The sequence below is a fragment of the Candidozyma haemuli genome, assembly GCF_002926055.2.
Source record: "Candidozyma haemuli strain B11899 chromosome Unknown G_2014730914, whole genome shotgun sequence".
In the NCBI taxonomy this organism is placed as follows: domain Eukaryota; kingdom Fungi; phylum Ascomycota; class Pichiomycetes; order Serinales; family Metschnikowiaceae; genus Candidozyma; species Candidozyma haemuli.
Window position 1 is genome coordinate 411715 of NW_020289905.1, and position 21733 is coordinate 433447.

Here is a 21733-nt window from a genome sequence, read left to right on the forward strand (position 1 = left end):
AAGTTAACTTCATCTGATCTGGTCTTACCAGGGTACATTGACTACCAGACAGAGAATACATATCCCTACCAACTTTGCATTACACAAGTAGACAATCACTCAAAGACCACCAAATCTATATAGTGGCACTATGAGTACCCCAAAACACAACTTTTTTAGTTCAATTAAATAAAACCACTCTTCAGCTTTGCCTCATTCACCTCTTCGTCTACTCCCCACGACACACCAACACCAGCACCACCAAAACACTACCAATAGAAGCAAAACCAAATAAACAGATAAATACCATTTCCACATCTCCTTTAAAGTAAAAGTCAATTCATTGCAACCTCCATTTCTTCCACCACTCCAACCAACCCTCCCATTCCTCACCTTCTTCTCCCTCCACCTCACTCCATTTGCAGCCATTACCTTTTCCCCCAAACCACCTCCAACCACCCCCAAACTCCCCCAAACTCTCCAAACGCTTCAAAACTCCCCAATCCCCCCTTTTTCACCCCATCCCTTGCCTCCCAGCTCAACATCCCCCAATACATCCTCCACTTCGTCCCACCGCCCCCACTGTCCTCCACGCGCACCTAAACACACCTACTCATCAACTCACCACCTCCAACCTACTACTCACCAAACCACCATCTCCATCCACCACACACCTCAACTTTCCATAGATGCTCTGGTTTGTTCCCCTCCTTTTCGCTGCTGTTCAAGCAGCTTACCATGAACAGCTTTCGTTCAGACCTCTTCCTAGGAATACGCTTCTTGCAGACTTCCACTTTAACACGGTGCTGCCAGCGTTCCCTCTTGAATACACCAACGCTCTGGCGCCAGCGGGTTCACAGGCACCTCGCCATTATGGCTACTTTCCCAGAATGCTAGCTCCAATTGTTCAGGCGACAAACACGCGTGAATTGCACTTACGGTTTACTCAGGGCTGGTGGGATGCTGATCTGTGGGGGCTGTTGCCTCATGACGGTGCTGTGATTGGCGGAACGGGCGTGGAAGTGTGGGCTGCCATTGAGGCTCCGTCCGTGGACGCTGCGAGAGCGTCGTGGTTGAAACTTACAGAGTCGCTTTCGGGAGTGTTCTGTGCTTCGCTTAATTTCGTGGACGATGCGGTTACGACGTTTCCCAAGTATAAAACGGCTTCTGAAGAGGCGAACTACGTGGCTGTACCAGGGAATAAGCTCTTTTTGCTTCGTGCTGCGTTGCCTGATGAACCGATTTGTACGGAGAACTTGACTCCGTTCTTGAAATTGCTTCCTACGCGTGGAAAGGCTGGCATTGCGTCTTTGCTCGATGGCCATAAGCTTTACGACTCGTTGTGGCACTCTATGAGCATTGATCTTGTTACTGCTTGCTCGGGAAATGAATGTCACTTGGAACTGGACCAGCATATCCATCATATTGCCGATATTACTCGTCTGATTCGTCGTAGAAACGAGGGCGGTATTCCTAAACCTGTTCCTGGCGATAAATTGCGTTGTGATGAATCTAAACATCATGACGCATGGCACTGTTTCCCTGCTGGTGAGGAGCCAGCGATTGAATGGGATATTGAAAGTCTCTATGGCCGTGCTATTAAAGGCCCTGGCTTTGAAAACCAAAAGGGTACAACCAAAATCAATTTTTTCGTCGATCCAGACCACTGGAAGGTCACTTTATTGGAGGAAGGCAAGGACGACGCTGCTGTGGGTGAAACATACGAAATCGTTAAAGCTGTTCCTCACAATTTCCGTCTTTCCACCAGCGACTTCAACAAGGTCTTACCAAAGCAAGAAACACCTCTTTTGGTCTCCAGATCTCTTACAGGCTACTCCCAGGACCGTGGCGGAATGCGTGTTACTTTGCATAACCCTCAAGATAAAGACGTCTCGTTGGTCTACTTTGAAAGTCTCCCCTGGTTCATGAGAATCTACTTGCACACGCTTCAAGTCAGCGGCAACGGAACCATCGAAAACCAGTTCTTCAAGCCTGCCATTGACAGAACCAGACCTACACATCTAGAACTCGCCTTGACCATTCCTGCCGGCCAGTCTTTAACACTCACCTACCAGTTCGACAAGTCCTTATTGCTCTTCTCTGAGTACCCACCAGATGCCAACCACGGTTTCGCCATTGAACCTGCCGTGGTGAAAATCATCGAAAACGGCAGCACCGTCTACCAACTCAGAACGGCCTCGTTGCTTCTCACGCTTCCTACCCCAGATTTCTCCATGCCCTACAACGTTACTATCTTAACATGTACAGTGATGTCGCTTGCGTTTGGCTGTGTTTTCAACTTACTTGCTAAGAAAGTCGTTACCGAGGAGGAATTTGAAGAACTCGCCAAAACCACTCCCTTGGGTAAACTCAAGGCCAAACTTGCTTATTTGAAGAGCAAGTTGAAGGGCATTAAGGCATAATGGGATTTCGCAACCGAGGCGCTCGCCAAAAACCGTTCCTGGTTTACCCGGTGCCATCTCGCGTAAATGGAAACGCAGTGCGAGAGAAACTGTGGAGTGGGTGCAAATGAGTGGCACAGAGACGAGATACGCTGGAATTGATGGGTTTAGGGGATTCCTGAGACTTTGGGGATTCTTTTGGTGCTTTTAAAATTCCAATATCTTGTGTTTTGGGCTTGTTTGGACTGTCACGGGACTCGTCGGTCTCGCCTGCCGTTTCCATATGTCCGGTCCCGGACATGGGACAGATTTTGCAAAACATGTAAATATCACAAATCTTGTCTCCTAGCAACTACAAGGCATGGATGTTTGAAGATTGCATTAATCGAGACGAGAACTTAATAGCCCTGGCTGTGGGCCTGGCGAAATTCGATACAACGCTGTTGGCGGCTCCTGAGTTCGTTAAAGGTGCTATAGAGGATTTCTTTTCCAAGGACTCAGATACCATTCGTTACAACTACAGCCGGCTTAATGGCATGGTTCCTGAAAAGCCCAGCTCCTTCTCGTGGGATTACCCGAAAAAATCGTCCAATTTAGATACAGATTTTCACCACTACAACGTGGATGTGGATATCTTGACCAGATGGATCTCCAGAGACGTTCTCCGGATGTTTGTTCCTATTATTTATTTCCAGGACCGCCGTAAAGAGCGTATGGAGAAGAGAGCTGCTGCTCTTACCGCCAAACCTGTTCCTACATTGGCTGAACTTGACGTTTGTGCTAAGCTACGAGGCAGAGGCTACTGGAACCGTAAAGGTGAGTGGTTCTGCACTACGCGAGATGTTGCCAACCAGGGCGATCAGCATGGCCTGAAGTTTTTCAATACTTATAATGAGTGGGCCAGGTGGGACTCCAAGCTTGATGAGTCTATCCGTGAAGCCAAGTGGAGCGGTGACGCTGACAGTTTGCGTGAACTACGGCTCGCAAGGAGCAACAACTAGCCGGCAGACGGTTATGTATGATGGAATGAATATTTATTTGGATGGATCAGGGATAAGGGAGATGAGGTGAAAGAAAGGGAATGGTGGTTAATGGACCAAAGAAAAGCCAAGAGGAAACGAATGCCTAATAGTACTTCAAAGCAAGTCTTTGGTAATCATTGAGGTATGAAGCGAATGCTTTATGGTTCATTCTTAGAAGCCACAGTGTTACACCAGTGTCGTGAATAAAGGCAGTATAGATCAATGATAAGAGTGTCTTGAGATTGACTGGTTCCTAATTGGGGAATATAAAGCTTAAAGGTGTAGAATAACTTCAGTTAGACAAACGTGAAGTGTAATTGCTTCTATTGAACAGAAGTATTACTCTTTATACCACATAGACAGTAACTGTCTTTAGTACCCAACCAGAAGTAATAATACCTACACCAAACACCAAAATTAGAGTAAACTGGCAATTTCTTACATTTCCAGAGTTTCATTAAACTTCTGTATTTAAGTATAACACGCCTTTTTATACTACCATTACTATTAGACATCTACCACAGATACGTACATACACTATAAGTATATATACATCTACCACTTCCACCATAACATAAATACACTTACTATTTTCCTACCAATTATCCAACTGCATCAATACTTTCCTCAGCCACTAAAAGACCATGTACACTTTCTTTTTAAAAAATTAAAGCATATTATGGAGATTCCACCTCCCCTTGACTCACCAGTTACTTCCACAACTTGTTCCTCACTAAATGCACCGTACCATTTTCCACCACCCCTACTTTTTCACCTCAAAACTCCATTCCACCATTTTCTTCCAATCCCTCCAACATCCCAATTTCCTCCAAATTCTTCAAATTCCCCAACCCTCAATTTCCCTCCACTTCTCCAAAACCAGTCAAACTGCAAAACTGGCACTTTTTCGCAGCCAAACTGATATCCACCAACCCTCCACCATTCCACCACCAACCCCCAAAAATCCTTAAAAAACACAAACCCCCTACTACTTCACCCACTACGACCCCAATACAACTCCCAAAATTCTTCCACGGCCTCCCAGACCAAAAATAAACGTACTCTGACTGACCTTAATGACCTGCATACAACACCCCACCTCTATCAACTAACTTCCAACCTCCAAAACTACCCTTCCACCTTTCCACCTTCCCACTTTCTTCCTCCCCAATGAGTGACCCGTTTACACGTATATCGTGGATGTTGGAGTCTGCACGTGACCTCACCATAGAGGCTGCCATGCTGGCTTCAAGCAGACTTCTGGAGACTCCTACAGCCAAAAGGCCTCAAGAGATACTGAAGCTTTTAAGCTCCAGATCTGATCGAGATGTGCTTAGTGGGATGAAATGTGTGATGGCATTGATAGCACGTGGTGAAGATGGACAACTGTTTTTCGCTGACGTGGTGAAAAATGTGACGCTGGCGCTGACGAGAGTTAGAGCTTTGGTGCTTATCTACTTGCTGAAATATGCTGAAACAGAGCCCGATACGGCGCTTTTGCTGATCAATTCGATCCAGAAACTGCTTAGCGATAAGCTGGCACACTCGAGAGCGGCGCTGATAAGAGCGTTGGCGGGGATCAGGATCTCTGAGATTGGCTCTTTGATACTTCTATGTATTAAACGAACTGTGTCTGACCAGCTGCCACACGTTCGGGCTGCTGCTGCTTTGGCTATAGGAAGGGCTTTCCATATTGAGGGAATCAATAGACAGCAATTGACGCTGTTTTTGGCGGCGTTGGTGTCGGATCATTCGACTACTGTGGTTAGTCTGGCTGTTAAAGTGCATGCTAAGCTTCTACCACTGATTAGTGCTAGTTCGCCAAAGAAAGCATGGGCGCCTATTCATGCTAATTTCAGAAGATTGGCTCGTCTTTTACCGGAATTGGACGAATGGGCTCAGGTTTGTGTTATTGACTTGTTTACAGAGTACGCTAGGAAGTTCCTTCCACGGCCTGAACTCACGTTTGAAGATGGTTCGACGTTACCACTTCCTGAATTTGCATCATTTGCATCGCTTACATTGTCATACACTTCGTCTCTCGACCTGGACCTTCAATTGTTTGTTGATTCTTTGAGAAGATTGACGTTTTCGAGCTCAGAAGCGGTTATTTTGTCTGTTGCTCGTGCTTTGATCTTAGTGGCCACTCCAGAACACCTTACTGAGTTTGATCTTCCAAGGATATTGACAAAATTAGCCACAACTCCAGTCTCAGGCTCAAGCGCTAGATCTTACGCTTTGCACATTGTCGCTTATATTGCCCAGACGGCGCCTTCCATCTTTGAAAAGTACTACAAGAAGTTCTATGTCTACCCAACAGACGACGATGAGGTAGCCTCCTTGAAATTGCATGCTCTTCCCCTTCTTGCTACACAAATCACGGCAAAGGAAATCATTAGAGAGCTCCAATACAGTGCTCTTAATTCAGCATTCCGTCCAAACGTCGCCCACGAAGCTGTACGTGCCTTGGGAAGGTGCTCGCGTGCTTCCAGAGACTGGACAGACCATATTTTGCGTTGGTGCTCTTTGCAAATCAGCAATGTGGGCGCTACGCCCATTGTCAGTGATCTACTTACGGTGATTCGTCATTTGCTTCAACTTAAACAGAACCAGGCTGGTTCAGACAAGACAGAGCTAGAGAGCGTGGTGCGTACAATCTACAAGTTGGGCAAGCTCTTGTACGATAACACTGTCAATTTTGACCCAGAAGCAAAGGCTACAATTATATGGCTTGTGGGTGAATTTACCGAAGCAGCAGATAACCTTATTGGTCCAGACTTGCTTCGAAGATCACTCCAGACATTCACAAACGAACCTGAAAGCGTAAGGTACCAGCTTTTAATGTTGGCTGCTAAATCTTACCTGTATGAGCTCCAAAAGAACGACGCTGAAAGCTTACCAGACACCAAATTGGGTAAAATGTACGCCCACGTATCGCAATTGGCTCGCTACGACGCTCTGTTTGACACAAGAGACCGTGTTAGAATGTTGGACCAGCTCTTGTTCACGCCCAAGAACTCTAAGCTAGCCACGCTTTTGCTCAATGTTCCTAAACCACCTCCCCTTGTTGGAGCCCATTTTGAAGAAAACACACCAGACATTCTCAAAAACTACCTTTCAGCAGACGGATGGGCGGATCCAGAAACCTTACCGCCAAGTTCCATCAGAAAAGAAAAGACAGTGGAAAGTATTCCTACAAGTTTCGAGAATGGTGCTTTTGAGAAAAAGACAGGACCTTCTATTTCTTCAAGCCACCAGATTTCTTCAACGCTGGCAAAGAGCTTAGCTCCAGCACAAGCTAAACCTTATAAATTACAAAGTTTAGACGAATTTTTCGGCAACGAAGAATCGCTGTCTGAGTCTGAATCAGAAGAGGAAGAAGAGTCTGAGGAAGTTTCAGAGAGTTCATCTGATGACGTTTCCGAGTCAGGTCTTGACTCTGATTCAGACGAGGAAGAGGAAGACGACGAAGATGAAGAACTGGCTGAAGAAAGCGACGATTCAGCTAAAAGTGGTGATAAGTTCTTGAAGTAGGCTCTTCCCCTACTACTAGAGATGTACGGGTCTTTCACCATCTACTAAGTGAGTATTGGGACCCACTTGAATCATCACCACTTCTTCTCCAGAAATGTTTACATTACGAGCCAGTCGACTTGGTTCTTTGGCCAGAAACGTCAGGTTCTACTCCAGGTACGCCAAAAATGACCAGATATATTTGCATGAAACGCCAGGCAGAATAATTGCAAACCTATCGCTGAACCCAGCAGCAACTCCCATTGGATACTCTCCTTCGAAGAATATCGATCCAGACACGTTCCTGGTGAACAAGAAGTTTCTTGATTTGCTTAATAACAAGATTAACGAATCCATCCAAGAAGATTTCACGTTTATCATTGAAGCAGGTGCCAGTGCACTGACATTTATGCCCATTTACGATTTCAGAGAAGTTCCTAGGTACGCCCGTGTTCCTGAGGTTGATAGTATCTTTGGGTACGTCTTGGTGGACGATAGAGGCAAGATTGTGCCCCAGACTTTTGATCCTAACTCAATGTACCGTATTTGCAACGGAGCAGGGTTGATCAAGTTGAGCGACTACTTGCATGAGCAAATGAAGAGCATCACCGAGGCCGAGGGCGCTTAGAACGATCATAAATTGGATAACTTTTGGAATGGAGAAAGGAGAGTGTAAATAAATAGAGGCTCTCGTCAAGAGGGGCCTAAATAGCATTACATAAGAATCAATCTTATGCCAACTTTAAAGTGAACTCGTCACACTTGCCATCAGACAACTTGATAGGCGTCTGGACGTACTTGCCGTGGCCATGCTTGCCTTCTTCGTTGAAGCACCACTTGAAGTTACCGCCAAAGCCAATATGTCTAGATTCCTTATCAAACTGGAACTGGAACTTAGATCTCGAGTTTGAACGGTTACATGTCAAGTCGCCCTTGCTGTCAAAGCCACAAACACCTTTAGAGCTCAACAAGTTCTTGCCGCCGAATTGGGAGTCCACAACACGGAACGTAGCGCATGTTCCATACTCATAATGCTGACCGTTACTGATAAGACATCCAGAATGGTCACTCAAACGAACGTAGCCGGATCTGCCGTTAGGATCCTTTGGAGGCTGGCCAGGAGGAGGCGAGAATTTGCCCTTGGGCAAGAACTTGATCCCGGTTTCAGGGCAACTGGACTTGGTAAGTGCATCGATTGGAATAAACTGTTCCTGCAAAAGCGAGCCCTGGAGATGGTGGAAGTACCAAATCTCCTGCAAGGCGTTATACTTGTTGCATTTAAAGTAAACAGTCTTATCGCTAAACTGAGAGTTTAACGCCTCAGCAATCTGCTTCTTCGTGTATGTCTCGTCCAACGAAGGATGAATACCAGCCTTGGCCAAAAAGTCGAAAGTTGGGTACTCCTCAAAGAGGTTCATGGAGATCTTGAAAAAATCATACACGTTCTCGTCCTTCAGAAAATCACTATAACACGTTGGTCTAATTGTTTTAATGCACGTGGCGTGCTTGTTGAACTCGTGGATCCACAACGATTCATCATCGCCATTGAAGTTCTTCCACACCTTCTGCATCTTCTCATACAACTCCTTATCGCCAAAAGTATCCATAAGGATTCTTTTAACCTCTCCCTTGGAGATTTCTAGGCTGTTATCACAGAACTGCTCATACGTGCCGTCACAGTTATCTGGCCACAAACCGTGTAAAGTGAACGTGTGGTTATCACCAATTGGCGGGTAATAGTCCCAGAACTGAGTCTGAAGCATGACGCCTCCTGGACTTTCGAAACAACAGGCGTTTTCGACTGGAGTCGAATTGGTACATGAAATAGGCACGTCTTTGGGACACGAGGAAAACGTGTGGTGGAGCGGCAACTGGCTCAGGGAGAGCTGAAACGAGGGAAGAGCCATAGCGGCGCCTAGAAGGGGTAATAGGGAAAGCATGGCGTGGGAAATTTGGAGGGTAAGTTATGGAGTTGGGGAAATGCTGGGGTTTATATATGCTGATAAGGGCACGTGGACAGGGGCACGTGCCGATACTGATAAAGAAAACGGTTATTTTATTCCGTTCAGAACTACAGTGGTGGATAGTGAATTATGTACATTCCGTTGAGGATATAACTGTATAAGTGTAACCATAGTTTTTAAAACTCACCCACTTGAGAACCCGTCGTTAGCCAAAAAATAGTAAAAAAAAGTAAATCATTAAATGCAGTTGATGCAGTAATACAGAAAAGAAGTTAAAACTCTCAAAATCTTGGGTCGTCAAGTAGAGACACACTTCCGATACTGAATCGCTTAGTATCTGTAAATGTCAGCCTTGAATGGACCTTCCTTTGGAATACCCAAGTAGTCGGCCTGCTTGTCGCTCAAGACAGACAATCTAGCGCCCAAGTGGGACAAGTGGCACTTGGCAACCTCCTCGTCCAAGATCTTTGGCAACAAGTGGACACCAATCTCGAATGGGCCGGACTTGGAGAACTCTGGGAACTTGGATCTGAACTCGTCGTTCTTGGCGTTGAAAAGAGCAATCTGGGCCAACACCTGGTTGGAGAAAGAACAGGACATGACGAAAGAAGAGTGACCAGTGGCACAACCCAAGTTGACCAATCTACCCTCAGCCAAAAGGATAACGTGACGGCCGTTCTTCATCAAGTATCTGTCGACCTGAGGCTTGATGTTGACAACAGACTCGGCGTTGGCCTTCAACCAGGCAACGTCAATCTCAATGTCAAAGTGACCAATGTTACACACAATGGCGTCCTCTGGCATGACAGAGAAGTGGTCACCGGTGATGATGTCACGACAACCAGTGGTGGTGACGAAAATCTGACCAATGCTGGCAACCTCCTCCATTGGGGCAACCTGGTAACCGGAAACGGCAGCCTGCAAAGCGTTGATAGGGTCAATTTCAGTGACAATGACTCTAGCACCCATACCTCTCAAGGCCATGGCACAACCCTTACCGACATCACCGAAACCAGCGACAACGGCAACCTTACCGGCAATCATGACATCGGTGGCTCTCTTGATACCATCGATAATGGACTCTCTGCAGCCGAACAAGTTGTCAAACTTGGACTTGGTGACAGAGTCGTTGACGTTGATGGCTGGAACCTTCAACTTGCCGTCCTTCAAGGCCTTGTACAAGTGGTGGACACCGGTGGTGGTCTCCTCAGACAAACCGTAACAGTCCTCCAACATCTCTGGGTACTTCTCGTGCACCAAGGTGGTCAAGTCTCCACCGTCGTCCAAGATCAAGTTCAACTTCTTGCCGTCCTTGAAAGCGAACAACTGCTGCTCAATACACCACTGGTACTCCTCCTCGGTCTCACCCTTCCAGGCAAACACTGGCACACCAGAAGCGGCAATGGCAGCGGCAGCGTGGTCCTGGGTGGAGAAGATGTTACAAGAAGACCAGGTAACCTCGGCACCAAGAGCAACCAAAGTTTCAATCAAAACAGCCGTCTGGATGGTCATGTGCAAACAACCAGCGATTCTGGCGCCCTTCAATGGCTGGGAAGATCCGTACTTCTTTCTGATATCCATCAAACCAGGCATTTCGTTTTCAGACAACTCAATGTCCTTTCTGCCGAAAGCAGCAAGGGAGATGTCGGCGACTTTGTAGTTGGTGGCTGGAGCGGACATTTCTAAGGTTTCCAAAAAAATTGATTTAGTTTGGGTGGTTTTTTTTGGTGGGGGCTGTCGCGGTTTATATAGTTTTTGGAAATTGGGATTTTTTTTTTTTTTTTTTCATGGTCTGCTCTGAAATTTTTCGCACGCTTTTTTAAACGACGAACGTGGGCTAAACGAGAGAAATGAACGAGGGGGCATTGGTTTTTGGAGGAATTTTATGGGAATTTGAATTGGCTGAAGGGGTAATTGGAAACCCGTACATCCCATCAATTAAAACAATGGAATTGGGGGGTCTTTTTTTTTTGGAAATTCTGTTGGGGTTTTTGACAGGTTGCAACTTTTTGGTGGGTGCTTAGACCCGTGCACCAGGCATATTCAGTAGATTCGCGTGAAAAAAACAAGTAGATGGTGAAAAATTGAAAGCATGGTCCAGGAATGCAGATCTCACACCCGTACACCATTTTGCAGCCAAAGAAGGCAAGGCAACGACAAGGCAACGACAAAAGACGAAAGGAAGTGGTTTGGATTTTGTAGTTTCAGAAAATGGAGGTTCAAAATGGTGATGGTTGTTTGCAGAAGGAAGTAGAATGTTCAGACGAAAAGAGAGTTCGCGGTGGTTAGTAGATGGTGAAAAACGTGGGAACAGACAAAGACCAGCAGAATGGAACCTCAGATGAACCCGGGATAAATGGATCGTTTTGATTGGCTGTATGATATTATATGTCTGGAATGGCAGGGGAGGCGTCGTTCGGTCAATTGGCGCCGCTGGGGCTTGACGAGCCTGGAGGTATCTTCTCAGAAGACACCCTTCTAAATCTCCCTGGAATCTTAATTAAACCGTCCACCGGCACCGTAGTCGTCAACGACCTGGTTCCGTGGAATACTGCTGAACGAATCAAAATACGACTCTGGGCCTTCAAAGAAAGTGCCCATAACGTCTGTCAAACTCGACTGGAAATCGAATTGTGGGAAGAAGTTCTCTAGCGGCATCTCGTCTGGCGGCAGAAGGAACTTATCGTCGCCAATGCCGACGCCTTGGAGGTTTTCGGGCTCTCCAGCGAACACCACTTCACTGTTAAGTGGATTAAAAAGAGACGTGCTGAGTCCGTCCTTTCCTTCGTCCTGGCCAAGCTTGATAAGATCGGCAACCGTACGCCAGTAAACTTCGTAAAGCGAAAGATCAACGTTGGAAATTGGCGCTTGGGCAACACGCACAAGATCAACGATCTGGTCGTCTGAAAAAAGCAACTTGGGCACCACAAGCTCAGAGTTTCGGTTGAAATGACGCTTATAGTAGCCTTCACTGACCAACACTCGAGTAATATATGTAAATGTCGTGCCGATTCTCCATGCGTAGCAGTATCTGTGGTTGATTTTATGGATTCCCAAAAGACAAACCTTACAACAACGAGAAAGCGAACGCATGAGCACCTTAAGACGAGGAATGTAGTACTCTGTTCTTGGAGTACCCACAATCTGGTAGCCCAAACGGGAAGTAACAGCAGAAAAGAAACCCACAGACTTGTGCATGAAATACTCCAAATGTGGGTTCATGACAAACTGGTAAGCGTACCGATAATATGGGTGTGGTTTCTCGAGCATCGTCGAGATAAATGGAATGTTCTCTTCGGCCAAAATCACCAACATTTTCTTAAGATAGAAGAACGATAAGTGGGTGTTTTTGTGGCTCTCGTACCAAAGGAAAAGACGGAAGTAGCACGAGACAATAAATATCTGGATGGGAACGTAGTACTGGAGCTTCAACAGCTGGACCAACGACTGGGAATCTGTTTTAAAGAAAGCCTGGTGGAAGTCTCTCATGGTACCGTAGTGTTCGTAGAAATACGATTCAAGCTGGTTCAAGTGGGTGATGAACTCTGAAATCACCGTTTCTTCGTTCATGAAAAGAATGGTTTTAAGCACGTCTTTGATGATCGGCATGAGCGCTTCAATTGGCTGGATAGACTCTTCAACTATGGAGTCAGAAGGACCATTAGAGTTTGTAGCGTCCAAGAACGGAAACTTCGTATCGCTAAACAACGCCAGCGACGTGAACGGCGTGCCAAACTTGATCAGGTTCGTATAATCCTTGTGTGTCACAAACATCCAGAGTTTACGACGCACGTTGTTGAGTCTAGGGTTGTTTAGCGTATCCATCATCTTATCAGGCTCTCTATTGAGCCCAATGGAGTATGCCAATTGCAAAAGCACACCGTTATTGACCTGGTGCAGATCACGACCAGGTCCATCTGGATCTTCAGGCGCCGATTCCATATAAATTCTCATGTAAACCACAAGCTGAACAACACCCAAAGAAGCTCTATTGGAAACCTGGTACTGGTTCAAACAGAAACGAGAAAAATCAACAAACTCAATACCTATAGGGCACAGAAGCAAGTGCTGGTCCTTGTCGCCGTCGGCACGTTTCAGAACATCTGTGTTTTCCAGCACTTCATTAGAAATAAGCGAAAGGTAGCTCATACGAAGAACCAAGCAAAGAATACCAATAAACGTAAGATCAATACGTCCAGAAATCTCCACAGACTGAAACGAGTCGTCCAGGTACGCCTTAGGACCAAGAATACGTTCTATACTTGACCTAAAGTGCTGTTCGTCAAGGAACGGATGGAATGGGTAGATGTACTGAAAAAACCGATCCACATGCGTCCAGAGTACCTTTTTCGACGGGAGAATCGCCAATAAACGCTCCTCGTGACTGGCATCGGTCTTGTTCCTAAACGGATCCTTAAATGTCAACCCTAGAGGGATATTTTGCAGCCGTAGCTTAGCGTTAGCAGGGTCAAACCGCTGCTGGGAGTGTTGTCTAATCTTGTCTAAAACCTGAATCGGAGCGTGGTCCCTGGAAACACTTTTTGTATAAACACTAGGCACCTTGACTCTTTTAGTAGGCTTAATGTTCAAGATGAAGTTCCACACATCAGCCAACGCTGGGTCCACTCTGACGATCGAGTGCCACGAAAACGGGCCGTGGTTCATTTCCTCCTGAGTCTCTGGATCGTAACTCATCGACGAGTAATCCGAAAAGAAGCTGATTCGCTCCTGGGGCGAATTCAATGGATTCACTCCAACCACCGAAGCGTAATCCACAAACCCAGAAAGCACTTTGGCTGATTTCACCGGCGACAAGTACACCGTCGGCTCCTTATTCGTTTCCATCAGCGCCGGCAGTTCCTTGAATGCCACCTTTTCTCCCACTGGCGTATCATCAGTATATGAACAGAGATGAGCCGTTCGATGCTTCACACACGAATTACAAGGGGTGTTTCTGTCACACTTGACTTTCCTGGCCTTACATATATTGCAGACAATGATAGTTCTCCGCCGTTTGCGAGGTTCCTTGCCCATGGTGACAAGTGGAGGTAGTTTCAGGTGTGTTGATGGAGCCCCACACTTTAAGTGATGGTACATGGCTGACAAACGCCAGTCACGTGGAGGATGGAGGTGGGAGAGTGGAGGGTTGGTGGTTTTGGGAGGTGGATGGAGGTGGGGGATGAAGTGGGGGAGGTGATTTGCTGGGGAATTGGTTTTGTAAGCTGGGAAAGAGGTTGTGTGGTTGGGTGGTGGAAAAGGGTGAGAAGTCAGAATCGTCTGGGGTACCCCGTGGGGGAGTTGACTCGGACGGGTCGAGGAATTGGGGGTGGTTGGGGGTAGTGGGGGAGATTGGAGGAGATTTTGGGGGGATTTTGGGGGTCAATGTGGGGGAATTGATGATGGCGTTGGTGATGGTGTTGGTGGAGGGAAGGCTTTTTCAGAGGTGAGGGAGAGGAAATGGAGAGGGCCAGTGTTGGAAGGGAAGGGGACGAAATTTTGGGAAGGTTTTTTTATCTGGGGATTCGCCCGTATTTATAGTTCCCCTTGTGAATTTCTTTTTCAAGTTTTGATGTTTCTATGGGTAAAGATCTTGGGTGTTTCTGGAAATACGTATTTCGCAGCCACTGAACGGCTGAACTGGAGAAGGGAAGAGCCTGGAAAAATGCTGGTTTTGTGGTCTTTTCTGGTTTTGTGGATTTGGGAGATGAAAGGGGTGATTTCGTTTCAGGGGAAGTGGTTTGGTGGAAATTGGATGGAAGAAACCGGAAATACGTATACCTACTTGTACTGAGTATATGTTCAGTGTATGGAAAGAAGAGAGCTACTCTACAAATTGCTGGATTACGTCATTGACTGATTCAAGCTTCCAGATTGATCTTGTGCTACTGAGAAGAGCCTGGCTCAATTAATAGTACCTTTCAAATACTGTCCAGCTACCCATCTTACCTTCCCTGTCTCTATCAGTGTGTATTTCTGGATATTCTATTTCTCTGGGACTAGTCCCTATCTCAGCGAACGTCTCTCTGGCTCTACTAATCGTAGATGACTCTAGGGTTATAGTTGGCGTCGTTGTAAAGAGCACCGGCAAAGTGCACAAGACCGGTTTCGGCCTCGTACTGACTCCAGTGGTCAAGCAACTCTTCAAGGATCTTAGGTTCCTTCTCAGCCAAGTCGTCAATCTCACCTGGATCAACCTTCAAATTGTACAACTGCCATTTTTCAGGTCCCATAGGTTTTGGAATGTACAAGGCCTTCCATTTACCCTTTCTGATAGCCTGTTGGGCAAACAACTCCCAGCCAGTGACAGAGTCTTCGTCGTGGGCGAAATCAGCAACGCCAGTAATGTATCCTTTCCAGGATAATCCCCTTGGCCTGACCACAGGTCTGCCACGGAACTCGTCGCCTGGATGTTCAACCTCTGCCAAATCCAAAATCGTAGGAAGAATATCCATAACTGTAGCAAACCCGTGCTTCACGTTACCTCTGTTCTTCTCTGGAATAGCGTTGGGATGGTGGATAATCAACGGACACCGAATACCACCTTCACTGGCCCACATCTTGTACATGTAAGCAGGAGCCGTGGCTGCCTGAGCCCACTGGTCCGAGTACCACACAAACGAGTCTTTTTTGCCGATATTGTCGAAACTGTTGTTGTAGAATAATTCAATCTGTTTCTGGAAGTTAAGATTGTTAAGAGGAAGCGCCTCCATCATCATTCCCTCGGCGCCGTTATCAGACATGAATAGAATGAAAGTGTTATCGAGCTCGCCGGTTTTCTCCAATTGGTCAATCACACGGCCAAGGTTTTGGTCTACGAGATCCACCATGGCAGCGTAAGTCTCCATGATTCTGTTTTCGGCCTTCTTTTCATCCTCAGTCAACTCGCTCCATGCTTTATCTCTCTGGGTAACAACAGCATGTGGAATCACGCCATCTGGGATAATTCCCAACTCCAAAGCCTTATCCAAACGCTTTCTTCTTAACTCTTCTGGACCTCCATCGTACTTACCTTTGTACTTGGCAATAACCTCCTCTGGAGCCTGGAAAGGCCAGTGTGGAGCAGTATACGTCAAAAAGCCAAAGAACGGACGCTGGTCTCTTTCCTTGTCGTCGCCCAAGTACTCCAAAAACTTATCGGTAAAGTAATCAGTACTGTAGTAGTCCTCTGGGAGACTATATGGGTCTTTACTCTCGTTGTTCTCTTGGAACAAAGGCGCCATGAACTTGGCAGGGCCCTTGTTTTCCTCGTCGATTGGGAAGTACTTAAAGTGGTTTCCAGCGCCTGGCAACAACGTAAACGACTTATCAAACCCTCTCTTGCTTGGCCAGTACTCCTCGGTAAGCCCCAAATGCCATTTTCCACTCTGGAAAGTGTAGTAGCCAGAGTCTTGCAAGATTTCAGACAACGCAGCGACTCTAAAGTTCAAGTATCCCTCGTAGCCCGGCTTTCCACCGAAAAGATCCGGGTGGTTCCTGGCAAACTCGGCCATCTGGCCCAAACCAGCAATATGGTTATCAGTACCAGAAAGAAGCATAGATCTCGTTGGCGAACAAGCCGAGGCCGTATGGAAATCAGTAAATCTGAGCCCGTTATTGGCGAGTTTGTGCAAATTGGGCGTATCGATTTCACCACCAAAGGGGCTCAAGTCGGTGAAACCCAAGTCGTCAGCAACGACAACAATGAAGTTTGGTTTCTGTTTGATGGTCATTTCGGGGTAAACAAAAAAGCCAATGGCTGGCGAAACCAGGGGGGAATCGTTGGGCCTTTTATAGTCCAGGGGGTGTCGTGGACATCACGTGGCAATGGTGTGATGTGGCTGGAGGAAGGTGTAATTAAGAAGCGGTTGGTCTGCTTATGGTGATAATTTTGCAACCGCGTATGGAGGTGGGAAATACGCAATACATGCGAGCCACAGTTTTGGGGGACCATGCTGGGGAAAGTTGGGGAAATTTGGGGATGGAAAAGGGATTGGGGGATATTGGGGGCAGTTGGGGGTAAATTGGGGGACAGAGAGTGGAGGTTCTAGAGTGGCTACTGAGAGGGACTATATATCTATATCTATGAGTATGTATGGTTTATGGTAGGTTTGGTGGGATGGGTAGTTGGCTGGGAAAGGAAGGAAAATGTGTTGGTTGGGGTGATTGGGGTTGGGGAATTGAAGGGGATGAGTTTGATGGTGCTAGAGGTTTGAAATGTGCTTTGGTTTGGTGCTTTTAATGGTTGCAAAAATGTATAGATGAGGCATTGGATGAAGGCTACTGAGAGTTTCTGATAATTCGGCAATTGACGATTGACACTCAAGAAACTTGTTTCTTTAGGTCGATTCGTTTCTTCTTGTGCTTTTTGGTACCTTACATTGATGTGACTTTGATGCTATCCTTAGGTGCCCTTGATTGGTTGCAAAATGCGTTAAAGCCAGGCACCAGTTTCCTGATCTGAAATAGACAATAGAGCTATAACGACCAAAATCTCTTCACCGGTATATTCAAGAAATTGACAAATACTGGCAATTGGCTCCTCTTCATCTTCTTGGCTTGGGTGCTACATAACCATGGCTAAACACAATGAACAACAAATACCTACTCAACTATACTTGGCGCTAGACAAGCAAATCAAAATCCAAGAACGGTGACTCCTCGTTTAGATCATACTCTTCAGCCCCATAAAGCTTCCTTCTCTTGAGCTTCTGTTTCCTCTCTTTCCTAAGCTTGGCTCTTCTTTCTGGGTACTCGCCCATGCCCACTTCTGAACCAGCCAGTGAAAGGGCACGTACAATGGCATCCACATTGTACCAAATAGCTTCGGAAAGAGGAGCTGTTGCCGTTGGCTCGGGATCAACCAAGTGTTTGGTTCTGTTACTGATCCTCTGTTTGGCTCTACGGTTATGCCACTCCAAACCACGCAATTTGGGCACTTTGAGAACCAGCTCAGGCACTTCCTCGGGCTCCCGGGCCTCCTTAACGGCATCAACCTCGTAAGAGGTTCCACTGGAAGGCTGGAAGGGAGAACCACTAAAACACCTATGTTCGGTGTTTGACGCAGACCATGCGTCCCCCGGTGATTGATCGTGCGTCAGCTCATGCACGCTGGGGACTGAACCAAGTTCAATTGCCGAGACCGCGTCAAAGCCCGGCGGCCATACAGACAGTGCATCTCGGTCGCCGAAACCAAACCCCGGATGGGATGAAGATATGGATCCTAGAGTATCTCTTATACTTGTGACTCTTTTGGTCCACCACTGGCCGAGCTTGGAAGGCGTTCTGGGTGTCGGTTGGAGGTTAAACTGCCGAGGCACAAAGGCTTCTTTTGGCTCCTTGGGCTTCGACTTAGCGAATCTGAAGCTCCAGGGTTGTGGTTTCAGTGCCAAAGAGCTTTCTACTTCTTGTTTAGTTTTAGAAGCCTCTCGAGTCATTGAAGTATCGCTGCCGCTGCCATTGACCAGTATAAGCCGCCGAAACGAAAGATCTCTCCAGAGAAACGGCTGACTCTCTTTGGAGGGAAGTGGAGGCACCGATACCTCTGAAGAAGCCGTACCAATACTCTCTTTCCTTTCTGTAGTCTTCCACTTTGCCTTGAATAGACCGCCCTCGGGCCTGGCGAATGTAGAACGTAATCCGTCCATAGATCGCTTATAGAAAGAACCTATTCTGGTTGGATGCACTGGACCCTCCAGAACACCCAGTTTCGGCCCACCTTCCTCCAGATTTAACAAAAACCTTCCAAAGGAATCTTCAGGCCATTTTTATTCCATTGACATTCAACTCCTTCGTTTCCTGAGGCTGTCGGCGCCTTGTTCACCTTCAAGAAGGGAAGACTGGCCCATTCGGAAGTGCACAGTTTCTGGACGTCCCCGACACTTCCCGTAAATATAAACCCGTCAATGGCCGTCGGCTGTTTGAAGTGACCACTTTTATGGCTTTCTAAATAAATATCACCCATTTTGGCGGAAAAGCAGTGGTATGTTTCTGGATCTCCCAATGGCTGCAAATGGCTGCGAAAAGCCATAACCAGGGAAGCAGAGAGGGTAAAGAAGTGAAGAGATACGGAGAAGAGAAGGTACTTTAAAGGTTGATTCATAATGCAAAATGTAAGGGAAAGCGTCTTATTACCTTAAGATGTCATGGGAAGTCATTTCTGGGGAGAAGAGTCAACCTTCATTGGTAGTAGTATACTATAAGGCATCCATAGTATATAAGCTCCGTAGCTTCAGCACCAAAAGGGCTCAAAACGAGCTGAAAGAAAATATGTACCTTTAATTGGTTTTAAAGATTACTCATGAGCGTTTTGAGGCCACTTGGGTTGCTCATATTGGAATTATAGGGTACATCAACTGTCCAACCTTGAAGAACCATAAGCTCCAGAGGACATAAGAAGACATCACCCTTTGATCTGAAGTCCATACTTATAACGATAAATGACCATTTACACCTCTAATATCTACATCTTCCATATCTCTATCTTCCCTTCCTCTTGTTCATCACTTTCATTATCTATACTTACTCCTTGGTCTGTCTGGATAACCTGTAATCGCCAGTAGAACCTTATATCCTCCAACACAACCCCATTCCCTTCACTTCGTCTACTTTGCCTTCGCTGACTATGTATTACCGTCCAGGCTATACTATATATCAAACTTGAGCCAGTCCAAGTCGCCGTACGGCTGGTTTCCTTTTTGCAAGTTCTCGTTGCTGTCCGACCCGTGCTGGCCCTTGAGACCATGGGTAAGTGTCGACCTCGTGTTGGAAGGTTTGATCTCGTACTTGCTGCCCACTTCGCCCATATCGGTATCCATGGGAACAATGTTATCGTCGTCCAACGGTGTCATCTTGTCGTCGTCTTCGTTGTGAAGGGAGGTGTACGTACGGAAGAAATCGTCGTCTGCCATGGTATCACCGGTCTTATCGGGAGAATTCAAGTTGGTGTGGCTATCTGCTGTGAACGCTGTAAACGGCGTCACATCAGAAGGCACAATAAACGACTGCCGGGACGAAAGATGGGTGGTGTTCGTGTATGACGATGGCAGGTGCACTTCACTCGGAGCATTATTATTATACGACTGCGTCAGCGGATTCTCGAAATATGTGTTGGACGAGAATCCCATTACTGGAGTGGAAACGTTGTGACGCATGGCGTTGGCTGCTGAAGGCACAGATCCACTGAGACTGTTAAGGTTTGGTTGGACAAACGGAGTGTTTCCTGTGGCTCCTGGAGTGGCTGCACTGTTGGGAGTGAATGGCTGAGGCGAGGTCATGGAGTAACCGTTCGGCGTGCCAACATACGAAGACTTTCTGTTGAGGTTGGTCACAGACGTTCTTCTGTTGAGCGAAGAGGCCTGGAACCCACGTTTCACCGTCGGCGTACCGGCTCCATTGTTAAACGAGCTGCTCATGGAAAGCAGGGACGGAATTCTGCGGTCAAACCCATCCAGCATCTCGTTGATATTGATATCGGACTTTTTCCGCTTAAACTGTGACGTCGTCGAGTATGGCGACGAAGGTTTGGAGAATTGAGAGTTGGCTTGAAGGTTCAACAGAGAGCCAACTGAATTGATATACGACCCGGGGACGGAACCTGCCGCTGAGCCCGGGGCCGAGCCTGTGTTGGAAGGTTTCGGCAAAATCAACACGTTCTTCGGCCTTTCGCCGGTATAAGAAGCGCCGTAGGAGCCTGCTGGCGCAATGTACAGCAGAGACTGGTTAATCGGTATTCCTTGGTCGTCTCTGTATCTTGCGAACTCCAGCGAAGACGGCGTTCTGTTGGGGAAGGAAGAAGCTGCCTGAACCGAGGAAGAAACGTTACGAGCCGAACTGGACGCTCTTCTAGAGCATCTTTTCTTGATAACATCTGTTTTGAGTGATAACGGACGCATCGTGCCGTGAAGCTTCAAAAATAACCCACAGGCGTTACACAAGGTATTCCCCGAGGGATCTTTACGCCAAAGGGGCGTTTTCATGGTATGACAATTCTGGCATTCCGTAGGTTTATCCTTATTCTCGTCCTTTGAGTCATCCTTGGCCTTTGCCGACTCCGAATCCGGCTCCGACGTGTCCTTCTCCTTTCTAAGCGACGAAGTCAAGTTCGAAACCGGACGAGCTTCTCTTTTCTGTGACGTAGGCGGCGTGGGCGCCGAAGCCTTGCCTGTTTGAATCTCTCGTGGAGGACTCTGGGAAGAGTACACTTGGACCGTCGAAACGCCCTCAGAAGGTTCCTTTTTGATTCCAGAGCCAGCCTTAAAGCTCAACGCATCGCTATCTCTGCTTCCATTGGTTGTAGACATTCTTCTCTTGCTTTCAACACTCAGTTCCTGGAAGTGCCTAGGAGGACTGCAGTCCATAGAAGACGGCGTGATTTCCGTCTGGGGCGGCGCCCGGTGGCTCTTGCCGTCCCTAGAGCTCGACCTAACGTGGTTACTCCTCAAATCGTCCACGGAAAGCGGCAGCAAAAGGTCCAAAACTCGAGAATCCACAGGCCCCTGGTTCTGCTGCCCCAGAAGATGAAAATGGCCCTGGTTTTGCCCTCCCGAGCTCCCCTGGCCCTCATTCTGCGCCAGAGAACCCTCCTTCCGCCACTGGCGGTTCTCCACCCTCGGTTTAAGCGCCAAAAGCTTCTTGGCCTGGCTGAAAAGCTCCAAAATCGTCGGGCCCTGGTCCAAACCGGCCCGGGCACGGGCATCGCTGGACAGGCTCTGCGGGCTGTCCATTAAGGGAAGTGTTTAACGGTGGTAGGGAGTTTTTTGGTGATTTTTAGATGAAAATGGACGTCTGGAACGGGGTAGTGATGGGGTACACCGATAATAAGGAAGTAGAAGGAATGTGGATTAAAAAAGGGATGATTTTCTGGGGTTCAAAAAAA

At 47.1% G+C, this 21733-nt stretch overlaps 9 protein-coding genes across 9 annotated transcripts; 4 read left to right on the plus strand and 5 right to left on the minus strand. All coding sequences in view use genetic code 12, as the record gives it.

Annotated features, from left to right (window-relative positions):
• Positions 1-668: 668 nt before the first annotated feature.
• On the plus strand, positions 669-2402 carry CXQ85_004302 (GPI-anchor transamidase subunit; the record flags this gene model as incomplete). Its single annotated transcript, XM_025487926.1, has 1 exon — positions 669-2402. One exon carries the CDS (start codon positions 669-671, stop codon positions 2400-2402), a length of 1734 nt encoding a protein of 577 aa, XP_025341734.1.
• A 344-nt stretch (positions 2403-2746) lies between these two features.
• CXQ85_004303 (uncharacterized protein) lies at positions 2747-3382 on the plus strand (the record flags this gene model as incomplete). The annotated part of the gene is made up of 1 exon (XM_025487927.1): positions 2747-3382. One exon carries the CDS (start codon positions 2747-2749, stop codon positions 3380-3382), a length of 636 nt encoding a protein of 211 aa, XP_025341735.1.
• A 1191-nt stretch (positions 3383-4573) lies between these two features.
• CXQ85_004304 (uncharacterized protein) lies at positions 4574-6937 on the plus strand (the record flags this gene model as incomplete). The annotated part of the gene is made up of 1 exon (XM_025487928.1): positions 4574-6937. One exon carries the CDS (start codon positions 4574-4576, stop codon positions 6935-6937), a length of 2364 nt encoding a protein of 787 aa, XP_025341736.1.
• Positions 6938-7031: 94 nt separating this feature from the next.
• CXQ85_004305 (uncharacterized protein) lies at positions 7032-7544 on the plus strand (the record flags this gene model as incomplete). Its single annotated transcript, XM_025487929.1, has 1 exon — positions 7032-7544. One exon carries the CDS (start codon positions 7032-7034, stop codon positions 7542-7544), a length of 513 nt encoding a protein of 170 aa, XP_025341737.1.
• Positions 7545-7647: 103 nt separating this feature from the next.
• Positions 7648-8856, minus strand: CXQ85_004306 (uncharacterized protein; the record flags this gene model as incomplete). The annotated part of the gene is made up of 1 exon (XM_025487930.1): positions 7648-8856. One exon carries the CDS (start codon positions 8854-8856, stop codon positions 7648-7650), a length of 1209 nt encoding a protein of 402 aa, XP_025341738.1.
• A 354-nt stretch (positions 8857-9210) lies between these two features.
• Positions 9211-10560, minus strand: SAH1 (adenosylhomocysteinase; the record flags this gene model as incomplete). The annotated part of the gene is made up of 1 exon (XM_025487931.1): positions 9211-10560. The coding sequence occupies one exon, from the start codon at positions 10558-10560 to the stop codon at positions 9211-9213; it is 1350 nt and encodes a 449-aa protein (XP_025341739.1).
• An 816-nt stretch (positions 10561-11376) lies between these two features.
• CXQ85_004308 (uncharacterized protein) lies at positions 11377-13914 on the minus strand (the record flags this gene model as incomplete). Its single annotated transcript, XM_025487932.1, has 1 exon — positions 11377-13914. One exon carries the CDS (start codon positions 13912-13914, stop codon positions 11377-11379), a length of 2538 nt encoding a protein of 845 aa, XP_025341740.1.
• A 998-nt stretch (positions 13915-14912) lies between these two features.
• Positions 14913-16589, minus strand: CXQ85_004309 (uncharacterized protein; the record flags this gene model as incomplete). Its single annotated transcript, XM_025487933.1, has 1 exon — positions 14913-16589. One exon carries the CDS (start codon positions 16587-16589, stop codon positions 14913-14915), a length of 1677 nt encoding a protein of 558 aa, XP_025341741.1.
• An 891-nt stretch (positions 16590-17480) lies between these two features.
• Positions 17481-21581, minus strand: GLN3 (nitrogen-responsive transcriptional regulator; the record flags this gene model as incomplete). The annotated part of the gene is made up of 2 exons (XM_025487934.1): positions 17481-17868; positions 19516-21581. 2 exons carry the CDS (start codon positions 21579-21581, stop codon positions 17481-17483), a joined length of 2454 nt encoding a protein of 817 aa, XP_025341742.1.
• Positions 21582-21733: the final 152 nt, after the last annotated feature.